Here is a 14690-nt window from a genome sequence, read left to right on the forward strand (position 1 = left end):
GTGAGGGAGGGATTGATAGTTGTTGTCTGGTTAAATCGAGTGACAGGGATTGATAGTTGTCACAACGGAATAGTTGCAGCCAGAGCCATAGCCGAGCTGAGTTTGGCAGACTGAGTTTGTTTGATATTCAGAATTTTAATGGCTGCCAAATGTTTCAAGACAATTCCATTCCAGGTTCAGCCAGAATGGAAACTTGATTGCTTTTGCTTGGTGCCAGAATCCAGAACAGATTGCCAAACAATGGCTCTGATCTCAGCAATGCCGAATCCTGTTTGACATCAAGTGTTCTCTCTGGCACAGAAAACTCGCTATGGGACGTACGCAATGCTACTGAGGTCTAAGATCCGGAGTGGGGAAGAGGATCTGTCTCTGTTCGAGTCACGCCTCTTTGACGATGGGGGTCTCCAGAGGGCCCACTCCAGCCCCACACTGCGGGAGGAGCACAGCAGCAGCAGCCAGGCCAGCAGTACCAGGGAGGGGGGAAGCAGCAGCAGCCAGGCCAGCAGTGCCAAGGGGGGGGCCAGCAGCAGTAGTTCCAGCACCAGGGGGAGCAGCAAGACCAAGCGCTCTGAGCCCCAGAGACACAGCTACAGACAGGCTGTCAAACAGTGAGGGACACGAGGGTGTTGGGGTGGACAGGGTGGTTTAAACGATTGGACTATCCGTGTCGATCGATACACAGGGACCACTGGTGTGCCCGGTCTCCATGACTGGAAAATGGTGGGGAGGAGAAAGATAATGGGGGGATAGACCTGTTGCATGCTTCTATCCCGAGAAACCACAGACACTGGATGCACCAGGGCTAATTATACAGTACAGTGGTCTCCCATTTTACTATACAAATGACTAACTTCTGCGTGGTCCTACATTACTGTAATATCCACATTCATTTAATTTGATTATGCTTTTGGACCAATTTCTTGTTGACATAAGAGACAGAGATCGGAATATTACATTAGATCTGGGGTTTTTAAGAGGTGTAGGTTGTTTTCCCTCCACGAAGGTTCAGTATCGATCCATTCCATCTACTGTATGTCATTACCGCCCAGCCCACCTCTCGGTGACCATCAAGGAGGGACCGAGACAGAGCTGCATCAGCTCATCTCACTGTTCCCGTGGAGACTAAACGGACCCCGTGCCCATGTCAGGACCCCTACCGACCAGAGTGCCAGGACCTCAACCCACCCACAATGCATTTGGAGGAAACTGGAAGAAACACTGTATTCTTCATGAGACATGATCAATTGGAACGAATATAGGTTACTGGACATCATTTTATGATGCTGCATGCACATACTAGTTTTGTTTTCAAAGTCTTTGCTATGATTTTGTTATTCTAATGACTTTTCTGGTGACAAACTGCACTGATCCAGGCCCGGTTTGAGTAACTGTGTAGCTCTGCTGGGTCTAATGATTTCTAAAGACCTTTTACACACATCAGCTACGGCACCGAGGGATTTGTCATACTAATGATGAAGTAGATTGATCACACAGGCTGGCTATCTGTCCGTTGAATGAACTTTTGAAGAGAACTGCATGCATATCAGGAGCTTGATGACTCCGTCTTCAAGGACATGGTTCACTCTGATATCAAAAGACAATCCTTTTTAAAAACATTCTTACGTTATTCACGTGGTGTTTTGCATTTGTACAACTGAAAATGAAACATGACAGAGCTTAGTTTACAGTACATCTCAGCTGTATGTCAAACACTCGTTTTGAAAGTGTCTACAGGAAGAACTCGTCAGATCAGTGATGACAAATTAATTCAAATGTTGGTAGAATGTTGATTTAAATTCAGTATTATGAATTGTAATGAGGCACCGTCTACCACACCCAATATATTGTATAAAAGAATGTAACATATGAAAAACTATATAGAATGTTATGGCGTGGCATAGCCATTTTCTTCTCAGGCTGGCAGTGTTGTCTGTAAACTGGTGCAGTAATGCCACAATATAGCCACCAAAGGGGGCAGTTCAAATGGGGAAACGTTGGTCCTCGGTGGTAAGATTGACTTGACTGGATAATACCGGGTTTATCTGGGTGTCATGGACTGCTGCATTTACACGGGCAGCCCAATTCGTCTTTTGACCAATCAGATCTGATCTGATTGACCAAAAGACCAATTCAAAAATATAGGTCTGCTTAAACGCCGCCAGAGTGAAGTCTTACTGCTTTACTTTCCCACACATATGACCACGGTGAAGTAGATGATTCCATGGGTGGAGGTTCCCACCAACAGTATGAGATTGTGTTATGTTGTTGAATTAGACAGAATAACCTCACATGGCGGAGATGGTTCTGTGATGAGTACCCTTGCCTGAAGACGTTTGCGTCTTGAACTGTTACCTAGGCTTTAGCTCAGCGGGTTCAAACCAGCAACATTGGCTGTCATTGTAATTCTATGGGGACCATGACAGGGTGAGGCATGTGCTCAGTCATGCAGAATGCCACAATCACTTTTTGGGTGTGTCTTGCTCCCATTGTGAATACGTGAGGGACAATAAATCAACAGTAGACTTAAACTAAAGTAGCGTCAAGGACCTTTTTGAGTAGGGCTTCTAATGTGATCGGACACAGGGGTTATCACACCCTTCTGCACTTTGGGTTAGGGACTAGTGTTGTAATCTAATTTTTTTTTTGCTTACCAGTTAACTTGGTCTTGTTGAGTATTTGTCACTGTCCAAAACGTAGACTGCTATTTCTGTACATGTTTCTACTGGACTCACTTCCCATAGATGCTAAAACGTGCAACTTATTTCTATAAATTTTTCTTGATTTAACTCTGCATATTGTCAATAACACATTAAGATTTTGCTCTGTCAAATATACTAAATGGTTTATCTTTTGAGGAATAGTTGACAAAAATAAACACATTTTGAAAAGACCCCGTTGTCAGGAGAGAAATTCATTTAATTCAACAACAGGATATATATATAGTTAACGTTACATGGCAAATACACTCGCAAACGTTTCACACCTGCAATATGGCTGTACAATTATTTGGTGAATGTTAAGCCAAATTAATACACAGTATTAGTAAGACTGTCAGCCAATAAATAATGTGTGAAGTCGATTCATAATTCCATTCAACAATTTGACATTGCATATTTGAGAAATTCTTATTTATACTTGGACTTTTTGGAAGGTGTCAATGGACCATTAAAAAGACCAGCCTATCTTTTGTCAACTTTCACCATCAGGAATAATGTAAGGAGATGAGGCCACTGTTATAATTATTGTACATATTGAGACCGAGTTGTCCTCAGTTCGTTGCCTTCGGCTCTCTGTCTGCATAAGAAAAATAACGTACAAGAACATTATCTGGATGCCAACGTTGCAGTCATGGCAGAGAGAATTCTGCATTCATCAGCAAAAGCTCTGGATTGACATCCGTTTCCCCATAGGGTGTGTTATATCTCCCAGATGAAATGCTGGACTGAAACCTCCCACCCACCGAGCTGGTCCTACCCCTCACCCTTCCTGGTGCTCACTGGTTGGCCAAGGCTGGCTCATCCATTGGCTGACTCCCAAAGCCGCTGTCCACTGTCTGATCTGAAAGGCAGAGTGAGGATGGTTTTTATGTCTCATTTCATATATTAGGCATGAACAGAGTAAATAACATTGAATTAGGATCAATTCTACTGTTTTTGGGAAGGAACCTCTACATACAGTATGCCTTTGCAATGGCATAAGTACATGATAGAGAGACTGATAATGTGTATGCTGGATTGTTTGACTATTATAGTGGTCGCTCTGGTACCTGTGTTCTGTTTGTCCTCTCTCAGCTCAGCCCGTCTCAGCAGTCGCACTCCTTCAGTCAGACCCAGAGACTGCAGAGCCTCCACCAGTCCTTCCACTGGACCGCCACCCAACTACACAGAGAGAGAGAGAGAGATACTGTCGGCTCACTCGGGCACCATCAGCTTTATTCTCTTCAAGCACAGTCATGCCATTCTAACAGCCTACTTACTTAATACGTAGCCCCTTGCTAGACACACACACACACAGCCCCCCTGCTCACCTTGTAATTTTCCAGCAGTTTGTAGCAGGGAGAGGGACTCTCCTGGTACAGGTGTGCCAGGGAGAGCATGTTGAGTTTCTCTGCCAGCTGTCTCCAGGGCACATCGCCCAGACTGAGGAGCTCACACAGTTTATGGAGTGTCTCACTGTCTAGCTGCTCACTTTCTGCTGAGGGAAATGGGAACAGTGGTTAGATTACTGGATAGAGCTCAGGTAATGTTCCCGAGTCAAAATGGTGGCATGACCATTCTCTTACCGTCCATGCTGTTCGGTTTAGGCTTTTTACTTGAGTGTTGGCTGGACTTGGGTCTCTGTCTGGTGTCTAGAAGGTCTCTCACCTGTAGCAGGGGACGATTTATGCAAGTTCAAAGGCTGGACTGAGGTTAATGCCAATCTATCCACGCCACAAACACTACAGCATGTTCTGTTTTTAATCACTTTTTCCACACAAATGTCGGGTTGATAAGACGAATCACTCTCACCTTTTGACATTTAGTAAGATTAAAGGGTGTATGTCCTGTTGCTGGTCTCTTACGAGGGTTGACTTGTTCTTTCCCCAACGGTGGTGGGATGGTTGGTTGCTGTTGGATCTGTAACTCACTGAAATCTCTTATTGGTCCATCCTCTTGCTCCTCATCTGAGGAAGAGGAGCTGAAGAAGAGCGGCTCATCATTCTCCAGATTCTTATCGGCTCCTGAGGAGAGGAAAGTCGTTAGTGTTCTATTTGCGTTCTATTCATTTAACAGACACTTTTCCAAAGCAAACAGCATGGTGATCAAATTGAGTGAAATGCTTACTTTACAAGCCCTTAACCAATGCAGTTAAGAAAAGTGTTAAATAAGTAGTTAAAGAGCAGCAGTAAAAGAACAGTAGCGAGGCTATATATGCACAATAAATGACTGCTCACACACTTCAATCTCGTTTTGTAGTCCAGTCCCTATGTAACTGACTGAGGTAAAAACATTCTGTTTATGTCATTCATTGGATGGTTGGTAGGGGGTATGTATCTCACCTGCAGCAATGAGCATGGAGCAGAGAGTGGGGGAGCCCTGACTGGCGGCCAGATGGAGAGGAGTGTTCCCCCCAAACGTACACATGTTTACATCTGCTTTCAGCTGTAGGACAGGAGAGAAGGGGACACCACAGGTTAGATAAGAGAGAAACGGAGACGCCACAGAGTCTGAGTAAGAATAGTAGATGAGTAGCTTCATTAACGTGTGTGCGCACTGGGTGTCAAGTAAGGTACCTCTGTGATGAGAGTGCAGGCCACTTTCAAGAGGTTCTCTCTAACAGCCAGGTGGAGGGCGGAGCATCCACTCCCCCGCTCGGGGTCGTTGATCTTAGCCCCGCTCCCCACCAGCAGACGTAGACAGCGCTCTCCTCCCTTACGAACAGCCAGGTGGAGAGGATGGAGACCTGAGAAGGAAGGAATTAAAGAGATTAATACCGTCTACTAGAATAATAAGCACCATATGCCGGCTCAATCGGAAATTACCTTTAAATGTCAAGGCATTATAACACAGACTGGATTGAATCCCATCCTTAAGTTAATTGAAGGAATACTGAGTTTACTACTATTGAGAGTAAGCAGCAACCACCATTGCTTAGTTGGTAATTCACATGGTCTAATTATCATGCTCAAGTCTCATGGGCGGAATAAACTCAGATTTCCCCCTTCTTTCCACCATCCCAACTCACCATGATAGTCGGCCATGTTGACCAGGTGGTTGTAACGTTCTCCTAGGTGCCCCAGGAGGACCCTGAGTGTGACGTCGTCCCCGGCCAGCGCTGCCAGGTGCAGGGGGGTCCGGCCGTCCCGGTCCAGCAGGGTGGGGTCAGCCCCGGCCCTCAGGAGAACATCCACCACCTTCACCTGCCTGGTGATCACCGCCAGATGGAGAGGAGTCTTGAGAGAGAGAGATGGTGGACACAGTCATGAAAAATGAATCTCTTCAACACGAAACCACCCCTAACTACTTCTAGGTAGACCTAAAACGTATTCTAGTTTCCCCCCCAAAAAAACATGTCTGTGTGCAAAGATTCTATAGTCCATCTTCTAAAGTTCAATCCAGCCCTGGTGAGTGGCAGAAAGGTCAATACCTGGCTGAGGTGGTTGAGCTTGTCGAGGACTTTGCGTTGCTGGATGGTGAGGAGTGTATGAACCAGCTGCTGGATCACAGCTGACTGCTGGTGAATGATGGCCAGGTGCAAAGGCCTGTGGGGAGATGGAACACAAAAGTAAGCAAAGCAAACTCAATACAAAAAACACTGTTCTATACATTATACTGTACATGCAGACACTCAACTCAGATCCTCAAAAACATGTACTGATGTGCTGTAGAGGCAGAGTTAGACTCACGTGTCTCCGTTTTCATCCTGGACCCCACATAGGTGTCTCTGCATTGCCAGAAGGACCCGGACGTCCCCAGTGGTGCAGTACTGTAGGAGAGCCCCAGCTGTCTGCTTGGTCATCCGAGAGGCCCTGCTCTGGAGAGTAGCAGCTGGAAACAACAGGATAGTTTTATTAGCATAACACAACAGGACAATCGCTCCAACATGTAGCTAGCTAACTCTAGTTTTCCCTGCCCCAGCACTGCTATAATGTGGCTTACCAATCTGGAAGAGCTGCTGTTGTAGTGGTGAGGCTGTCTGTCCTGGCATCTGTCCTGGCGTCTGTCCGGCCGTCCCTCCAGCTTGCTGCTGGGTACCCTCAGCCTGGGCAGTGGTGCTTGTCATCTGGGCTCCACCACCCCCAAAACAAGTGAATCCACCCCCCATCCACCCTGATCCATTCATCTGCTGGTTAAACTGGAATCCTGTGGATAGGAAAGAAATTTAGTGAGGAGGCCAGCATTTCATCTGATATCAACGAGATGAAGGGCAGACAGAAAAGAGTTCAAGTATGTAGATCTAGGTTCCTCACCTGCTCCTCCTGGTCCTCCGGCACCTCTCCCTGCCCCCCCAGCCCCTCCCAAAGGCCCTCTCCATGGGTCATTATAGGGGAGGGGCTTCTGCTTCTTACGCTGAACCTCCTCTTTATCTAAAGTTAGACACGCAGAGGAGAGATGGAGAGAGACAAAGAGAGAGGGGAAGAGAGAGTTAAAAAGGTTTGATTCAATCCAATGGGATCTCTGGCTCTGGACTCCATCATTGTTCTCTCTCGCAGAAGGGATTGTGAGTATCAGACTAACTCACCTTGAATTTGAGGAATGTAGGTGAACTGCTTGGGGTCGCTGCAGTCTCCCACTTTCTTCCTTTTCAACTGGAGGAACACAGTGACTGAACGATCGATCTCTGTGCTGTGGTACGGGGGTGTCTTAAACACGATGGCATACTGCACAGGTAGGGGCCCAAACAGTGACATCAATGAGAGGGGTTTGAGTAAGATCATACATGGTGTGGAGTCAACGTTTGCCAAATAATGTGCTTGGTATTCACAAGAATACTTATTACTCACACAACCCCCCCCGACACACTCTCTCACTTCACACTGAGTAAGGACTCTGTACCTGCTTGTGGACATCAGTTGGAGAGAAGTCACCAAAGGCCTCCCAGCTTCCATCCTCCTCGTAGAAGCGGATCTCAATATCATCTGAAAAGTAGAACAAAACGTGTGAAATTGTGTAAATTGTTTCCAGACAAACTATTGTAAAATGAGTGCGGGCTGAACTGCCCCCTCACCTTTTTGTACTTTGTCACACAGTAGGAAGATCTCATCCCCTCCCAGCACAGACCCAGAGGTCTTATCCATACGGGAGATTTTCAGGTTGGAAGCGTTGGGTGACTCTGGATGGATAAATATAATCATGTGTTCACTACTGACAATAGTAATACATGTACATTTTAGTAATACATTACATTTACATTTACATTTAAGTCATTTAGCAGACGCTCTTATCCAGAGCGACTTACAATGTACATTTTTCAGCACTAACACAAGATATTCAACTAATCAAGGTCTTGATGATTAGTTTATTCATTTAAAATCAGATATGATAGTACTGGTCTGAAACAAAAGCCTATAGGTTCCTAGGACCAGGATTGAAGAACACAGAGATGGAAAGAGTTTCTACTCACTGCTGTCAAAGATGGGATTGGAGACCACTGGCTTCAGGGCCCTAGAGAACCCTCCGTTACTGTCCTGGAGATAGGCCGTGAACTTTAACCTCACTATGTTCAGGTCCATGATCCTGCCCAGCTCGTTGGCTTCTCTCAATATGGCTTGTTCCTCTGCATCTGTGAGAGAGAGGCAGAGAGAGGGTGTCTTTGTAGCAGTTTTCAAACACATTGATTTCTATGCACTAACATGTAAACCATGCGATGAGATTTGCACAAAGTTGTGGGTTGCACATAGTATATCTCAAGTTAGGATTCCACCCTCAGAGTAGATTCCTCATTTGAAAGGACAGTAAAGTAGGCTCTTACCAGTAAAATGGTAGTGCTGCCCCCTTTGTCTCCTCTTCTCGTCTCTCAGTCTCTTGAACAACACTTCCCCCACCCCTTTCTTTGTGACATGGAGGATGCCCAGGTTACTGAACCTACAGAGGAGAGAAATCGAATGAGAAACGGGTAGTTTGAGAGATGTTGACATTCACCAGTCAAGTTACAGCAGGTAGCCCTGTGGTTAAGAGCGTTAGGCTAGTAATCGAAAGGTCGCTGGTTCAAATCCCCGAGCCGGCAAAGGTGGAAAACTAGATAGACAACCAATCTGTACTCACTGTGCTGTGAGTTCATTGGGGCCCACATCCACACTGCATTTTCCACTTTCCGTGCAGCAGTGCCTCCCCACCAGACTGTGAGCGTGGACCTGGGGGGGGTCAGAGTGGGTCACCAGCTGCACCTCTACCCTGGCTATCCCCACATAGTTAGACACCTGGAGAGAGGCAGACAGAACGAAAGAGAGGGAGTTAAGACAGACCGTTATTGACTAAAGGTAACTATGTTCATGTCCTATGAGGCTGGACATCACCTCAATACACCATTACACAGATACACTAACAACGTACAAAGCAAGATGATTCAGTGGAGAAGCACAACTTTACAGTTAAATTACTGTAACAATTGTTTTTATTCACAACGTGTGTCTCAAACAATAACGCAATGTCAATATATCGCGTATACCCATTCGAAAGCGTATTGGGCTCCATTGAGTTAAGACGCATGGTGAAAAGCAGGCAGACAGTGAAGCTATAAAAAAAAACAGATAAACAGACAGCCAAGTGTACTACAGTACAGTAGCTGACCTTGACAGTGGGATAGGTTCTCCTGTTCCTCTCGCTGGAGGCCCCTGGGAGCCCACCGTGGGACGGACCCTCACACTCATAGCGGAATCTGAAGCCTCTCTGCAGACAGGCGAACAAGGAGGTCAAGAGATAATTCCCCAACATCAGTGCCTGCACTTACTGTAACAAAGAGTCACTTCCTAAATCCTGGACTTTCCAACCCAGCGTCATATTCTAATCCCATAAAGCAAAGACGGGAGTGAGGGACAAGCCTGACATTGGTATCTCGATTTCTACATTCCATTCTAGTTCAAAGGGCACCTTCTTTGGGAGAGTTGAGAGCAGGAGCAAGATATAAAAGTACCTATAGGAAAATGGTTGGTGTGAATCAACTGATTATGTGAATGGCATAGTTTCGCAATGAAAGGCGGGAAGAACTCTGTGAATTTGATAGTTTCGAAATTGGTGTTCATGTCTTATGCAATTACTTTGAACAGAAACAGTAGAGCAAAAGGGAAGACGTCATTCCACTGTTTAAGAGCAACTCGCTGAGCTCACCTGTTTGGGCTCCTCAAGTATTTGAATGTAGGGTCCATGAACTGTTAACAAAGAAACACAGGGTCACTGTCACTGGAAGATGGAGGCTACAAATCAAGACTCACATCCAAGCCCTTCAAAAATCCAGGGTAGAGAATCCAAATATTTAAAAAAATATATATAGGCAGCATATTTGCATTACATACATGTGCATGGTTCATTGTGTACGATATCATAATTACTATGCACTACATACGGTATGTGCGGTTTTGAAAGACATTTAAACATGTGTCAGTGAGATCCCTTCTACTTGAGTGACGTACGTGCCATATTCACATCATACCAAATAATATTACTACAGTACAACTTGAGTATGCTGTATCCACGTGGTACAACGTGTACACAAGGTACAAACTCACCTGTCTCGGGTACGTAGGGCTCACTCTTGACCTCCACAGGTGGCATGAACTCATAAGTCGATAAGTTCATCATCAGCTGGGGAGATTACATGATTACATTTTTATTTGCATATCTTTCAAAAATGTATTTCATTCTAACATAATATAACGGACATAGTGACAAATCAAGCAAAAACATTACCTCATTTTCAATCATTTTCATGCTGTACTGAGCTTCATCCATTCTGAAACACAGGGTGAAATACAAATTACCAAATATAGTTTCAAGACAAAACGTTGACTCTTTTCCGATCATAAATAACAAGTCTCCATACCTCTCAGTTCTGTAGAGATGTACACAGACAGGAAGTCGTTTACTTCAATACTACTCAATGTGAAAAAGTCACTTGACTCACTAAGTCCCCTCTTTTCCCTCTCATCGAGATTTAAAAAAACTAAAATTCAAGTGAAAGATATGAGATAATAATGTAACAACAACAAAAATGGAGATAATGTTCAATCTCATACACTCACACTTTATAGTAATTGAACAAGGAAGGGTGTTGCAGTGTTCTGTTCTTTTCTTACTTTCCCCCTCCCTCTTTTACTCACGCATATCACTTCCTGGAAGTGAGGAAGGAAAAAAAAAACAGAGAGGAAATCCCCCAGAATACCAGCTCAGCGCTGCCGCTGATTTCAGACTGACTCAGTACAGTATAAAGAGCCTTTATTTCTTTCTCTATAATCTTTCAAATAACATCCAACCTTCTTCCTCTCCATTTTGCATTCGGAAGGTTCTTTCAGCAGCTACCCTTCTAAGTTGACAGAGAAAAGTTTCCAAAGAAATCCAACTGAACTAAAGGAAAGGAGGATGTCTAGTCAGTTGTACAACTGAATGCATTCAACTGAAATGTGTCTTTCTGCAATAAGGCTATTTGAATAAAAGTTCTGACTTGATGTGAACTGAGGTTAGCCTAACCCTTTAAAGTGAGACTACAAATGCCCAAACCTGTTTTTCTACTCTGAACAATAGGGAAAAACCCTGACAACAGCCTCCAATTCTAGAATAATGACTACGTATCTCTTGTGCCCTCCATATCCAGATGAACATGTTGTAAAACAGCCTCCTTTCTTTGTCTTGAGATGGGGGGTCAGGTTCTAAGGTCATTGTCAGTGGCTTCCGCTCTGACTGGGCCATGTTCATGTAGTAGGTTTAAGAATAAGCAGGGTTGGCCCAGGTGCTTTTTATACAGATGAGAAGGATGCTTTTCCGAACGTGTTACATTGTCACGCAAAATGTCACGCCTCTGTGAGACAGTGTCATGATGCTGAATTGAAAGGAAGTCTGCGGTTTGAAGAATGTTAGCAGTGACATCTCATCTAAACCAGGGGTGTCCAAACACCAGTATCCGTGATACTAGGAATTAAGGAAGAAAACATAACAAAACATGAAGCGGACTCCGAATGTTGTAAAAAAACAGCCGTATGTTGACACAGTCACATTTGTTAATTTTGCTGACGTAGGTTGTAGCCCTTCACACTGGTGGAATGCAGTGGCTGTTCAGTAACATGCTATAAATGTCAGAGTTCAGACTCTGTGCTTCACAGCGCTGTATGGGTTTTCACTGACAGACGTTCTGAACTTGAGCACTGAATGTGACAAGAAGTTGCCCCCCTCCCTCCCACTAATTGTGATTTTTTGTTTGTTTGTCTGAGTGAGGGAAATGCTACATTTTGAAAGAGACATTGAGGAATATAGTAAATAACGCTTTGATGTCATACAAGCAAGCCAAACGCCCGTCCAAATGGGTACTAAAACACATTTCCATATCATAAAGCTCATGTTCTACATTGTCAACGTTTATGATCACTGTGTTTGATGTACAGTTACAAGATGACATGGCGTCCTACCCCTGGGTTGTTCTGACCAAAATGTCTGTTGTGAAGAAAATTCACAGTGGAAAACACACACACACACACACACACACACACACACACACACACACACACGTCTTTTCTAGGCACCAAAATGACAATATGTTTCTCTAAATTGCCCTGTGAAAGCCTTACACTGTAGAATCATATTTTATCATTTAGCTGGTCATGTTGGCAATAGATTAAGCTTTCAAATGATGCCCACCTGGCCCAGATTGTGTTTTTGGATTTGCGTAACAACAACAACAACAACAGTATGTTAACTGTGTGATGGCGGGGATGCAGGGCTGTGTTCAAAACAACTACAAGTCTGTTTGCTGTAGTTCCTCAGGTGAGGTGGGGGAGGGTCCAAAGAAACCCACCTTACAGCTGAAGACTCTTTATTGAGTCATAAAAGTGTATTGAAATGACTGAGGAACCGTGTACACTTTGGGGAGGTGTGGCCACTGGGAGACACCCGTTAGTCCTCTCACTGAAACCCTTGTCATTCTTTTGGTCTGATGTTGCATCTACCCCACATTTTCCAGGAATATTCTTATCATGTTACTGGACGTATCCAGTACCTTCAGATTTTGTTATCAACAAATGCGGCTCAAAGTACCGGTACAGCACACATCAAATCAACAGTGTAAATGTTTGGATTCAGTCTTGTCAGGTGAACCGTTCTGTCCTCAACTTTGGTCTAATCATTTCCCCATAATCTCCAAACGGTTCCCTTTCAACTGCTACCAGGCTTATGCATATGCTTTTCCTATTTATTCTGTAAAACACATTTCATTTAGCCCTGTCCATATAGGCTCATTCCCACGAGTAAAGGGTAACTAAAAGGACCATAGAGTGAAATCGGCTTCGGTTCTTTTTTTGCAAAGGAAAAGCTGGTATCACAGTACTGCACTACCGGTATTGTGACAACACGAAACAAAACGGATTCCGATTAGATAGATAGATTAGATTCCGAGTGGCATAAGAGAACGATGTGTGGACATATCAGAACACTCAAGAACATGTACTTGTGTATGCACAGATTCATATGGCAAAGACAACAATTAGATCAAGTTGGCAAACAGCACCACCTCCAGCGCAGAATGAGTCTCCACCTTTCAGAAGTAGCACCATGAACACAGCTGCCATTTTACTCAAGTCTTCCTCTCGCGCTAGGCCTACACCACCTGAGCTATCAAAGCGTGCCAGCTAAAGAACAGCAGAACGTTACGCAACACTAAAACAAGCACAACCATTTACTGGTTCATTCCTTTACAACAGACCTCACTCTTGACCCTGATCCATATTTCCAGTCTGTTCAAATTGACCTCAATCAACTGTAGAGGACAATCAACTGTCAAAAGACTGTAGAGAGACCCCTCAACAAAGCAGCACAACAATCACAACAGCAGTACGTACCTTAGTGCTTCAGACATGATGCCTGTCAGTGGATCATAGATGATGATACTTCAGGCTCACTGTCAGCTCCCTGCAATAGGAAACTGTTATTAGTCCATTGGGTATTTCTAATTCAGAGGGGTTGGGTTAAATGCGGAAGACACATTTCAGTTGAACGCATTCAGTTGTTCCCTTATTTCCTATTAACAACATAATCCCACCGTTTGCCCCTCAAACCACCACTATAGTGGCTCACCACAGCGAGTTTGTGTGTTCATATCCAAATAGTACAGCAGCAGACTAATACGGGAATTTCCAGGCCCTGGTTGCTGAGATGGGGCCAAACCCATAACCCACTTTTCCCCATGAAACAATGTTGAACAAATTAGAATGAATGTACATACAGTCGGTAAGCATAGACAATCAGTAACTGTCTTGCATAATGAGAGCTTTATTTAGTTGGTCCAATTTGTACATAATCTTCTTTTTACATATTTATTACTGAAATAACTTAGTCTGCTGATGCCTAGGCTTTAGCTGTAGACCTATCATCACCTCACAGCCAGTCAACAATTTATGGCTGTGCGTTCATTGAGCACAACAAATATGCTTCGGCCATTATTTGTAAACAAATTCATACTGCATATAGTATTAAAGCATGTTCTTACGTCTGGCGCGGTCCCATTTCAATGTAACTATCATCCTTTTAAAATCAGATTTGTTTATGAATGTTTTCTGATGCATATATAGCCAAGGGTTTATGAAGGCATTAGGCCCCTAAAGTTGTTTCATAACTTCAAACCATAATTTATAATGAAAAGGCCACAACTTTCCAGCAAGATATAGGGTATATATAGGCTTGTCAAAGGAGTCTGTCCTGGATTACGAATAACAGGGAAGACTACAACATACATGCAACCACTGTTCATAAAATCCCTTACCTTACAAGTCCTCTGAACTTGATCCACCTCTAAGGAGAGAACTGGGCAGCACGACTGCTTGCTGCTGAAGTTGATCAAACCGATGATGAAATGTCAGGGCGTACCTCAAAAGTACAGAGCACAGTGTTCACTTCACTGTCGCCTCAAATCCGGGATTTGTTCCATGTATTTCCCCATCTATTAAAACTGTCGATTTTCTCATATTTAGCTATCTGTTATGATAGGCTGCCTCTCTTGTCTACGGTATATCA

The 14690-nt window shown here is 44.1% G+C and overlaps 2 protein-coding genes across 6 annotated transcripts in view; one reads left to right on the plus strand and one right to left on the minus strand.

Annotated features, from left to right (window-relative positions):
* Nucleotides 1–2890, plus strand: part of psda (pleckstrin and Sec7 domain containing a) — a 50552-nt gene extending 47662 nt beyond the window's left edge. For all 4 annotated transcript variants that reach the window (XM_035754124.2, XM_035754126.2, XM_052498461.1 and 1 more), the window contains one exon: nt 301–2890. In XM_035754124.2, the coding sequence (XP_035610017.1) occupies nt 301–612 (312 nt within the window). In that variant the 3' untranslated portion in view covers nt 613–2890. The remainder of the gene's footprint in view (nt 1–300) is intronic.
* Nucleotides 2891–2895: 5 nt separating this feature from the next.
* Nucleotides 2896–14650, minus strand: LOC118369397 (nuclear factor NF-kappa-B p100 subunit-like). Of its 2 annotated transcripts, none has more exons than XM_052498463.1 (24): nt 14440–14650; nt 13520–13589; nt 10386–10428; nt 10205–10280; nt 9807–9847; nt 9270–9368; nt 8745–8899; nt 8452–8564; nt 8104–8262; nt 7708–7812; nt 7536–7618; nt 7222–7360; nt 6950–7066; nt 6639–6842; nt 6386–6527; nt 6127–6241; nt 5725–5932; nt 5273–5442; nt 5039–5141; nt 4509–4720; nt 4283–4364; nt 4028–4194; nt 3767–3878; nt 2896–3558 (listed from the first exon to the last, which is right to left on the minus strand). In XM_052498463.1, the coding sequence occupies exons 2-24, from the start codon at nt 13534–13536 to the stop codon at nt 3494–3496; spliced, it is 2727 nt and encodes a 908-aa protein (XP_052354423.1). In that variant the 5' UTR covers nt 13537–13589; nt 14440–14650; the 3' UTR covers nt 2896–3493. The 2 variants fall into 2 exon arrangements, with proteins under 2 accessions (XP_052354423.1, XP_052354424.1); XM_052498464.1 differs by having other exon boundaries at nt 4028–4191; nt 14440–14649.
* Nucleotides 14651–14690: the final 40 nt, after the last annotated feature.

Source organism: Oncorhynchus keta, chromosome 36, assembly GCF_023373465.1.
Source record: "Oncorhynchus keta strain PuntledgeMale-10-30-2019 chromosome 36, Oket_V2, whole genome shotgun sequence".
NCBI classification, from domain to species: domain Eukaryota; kingdom Metazoa; phylum Chordata; class Actinopteri; order Salmoniformes; family Salmonidae; genus Oncorhynchus; species Oncorhynchus keta.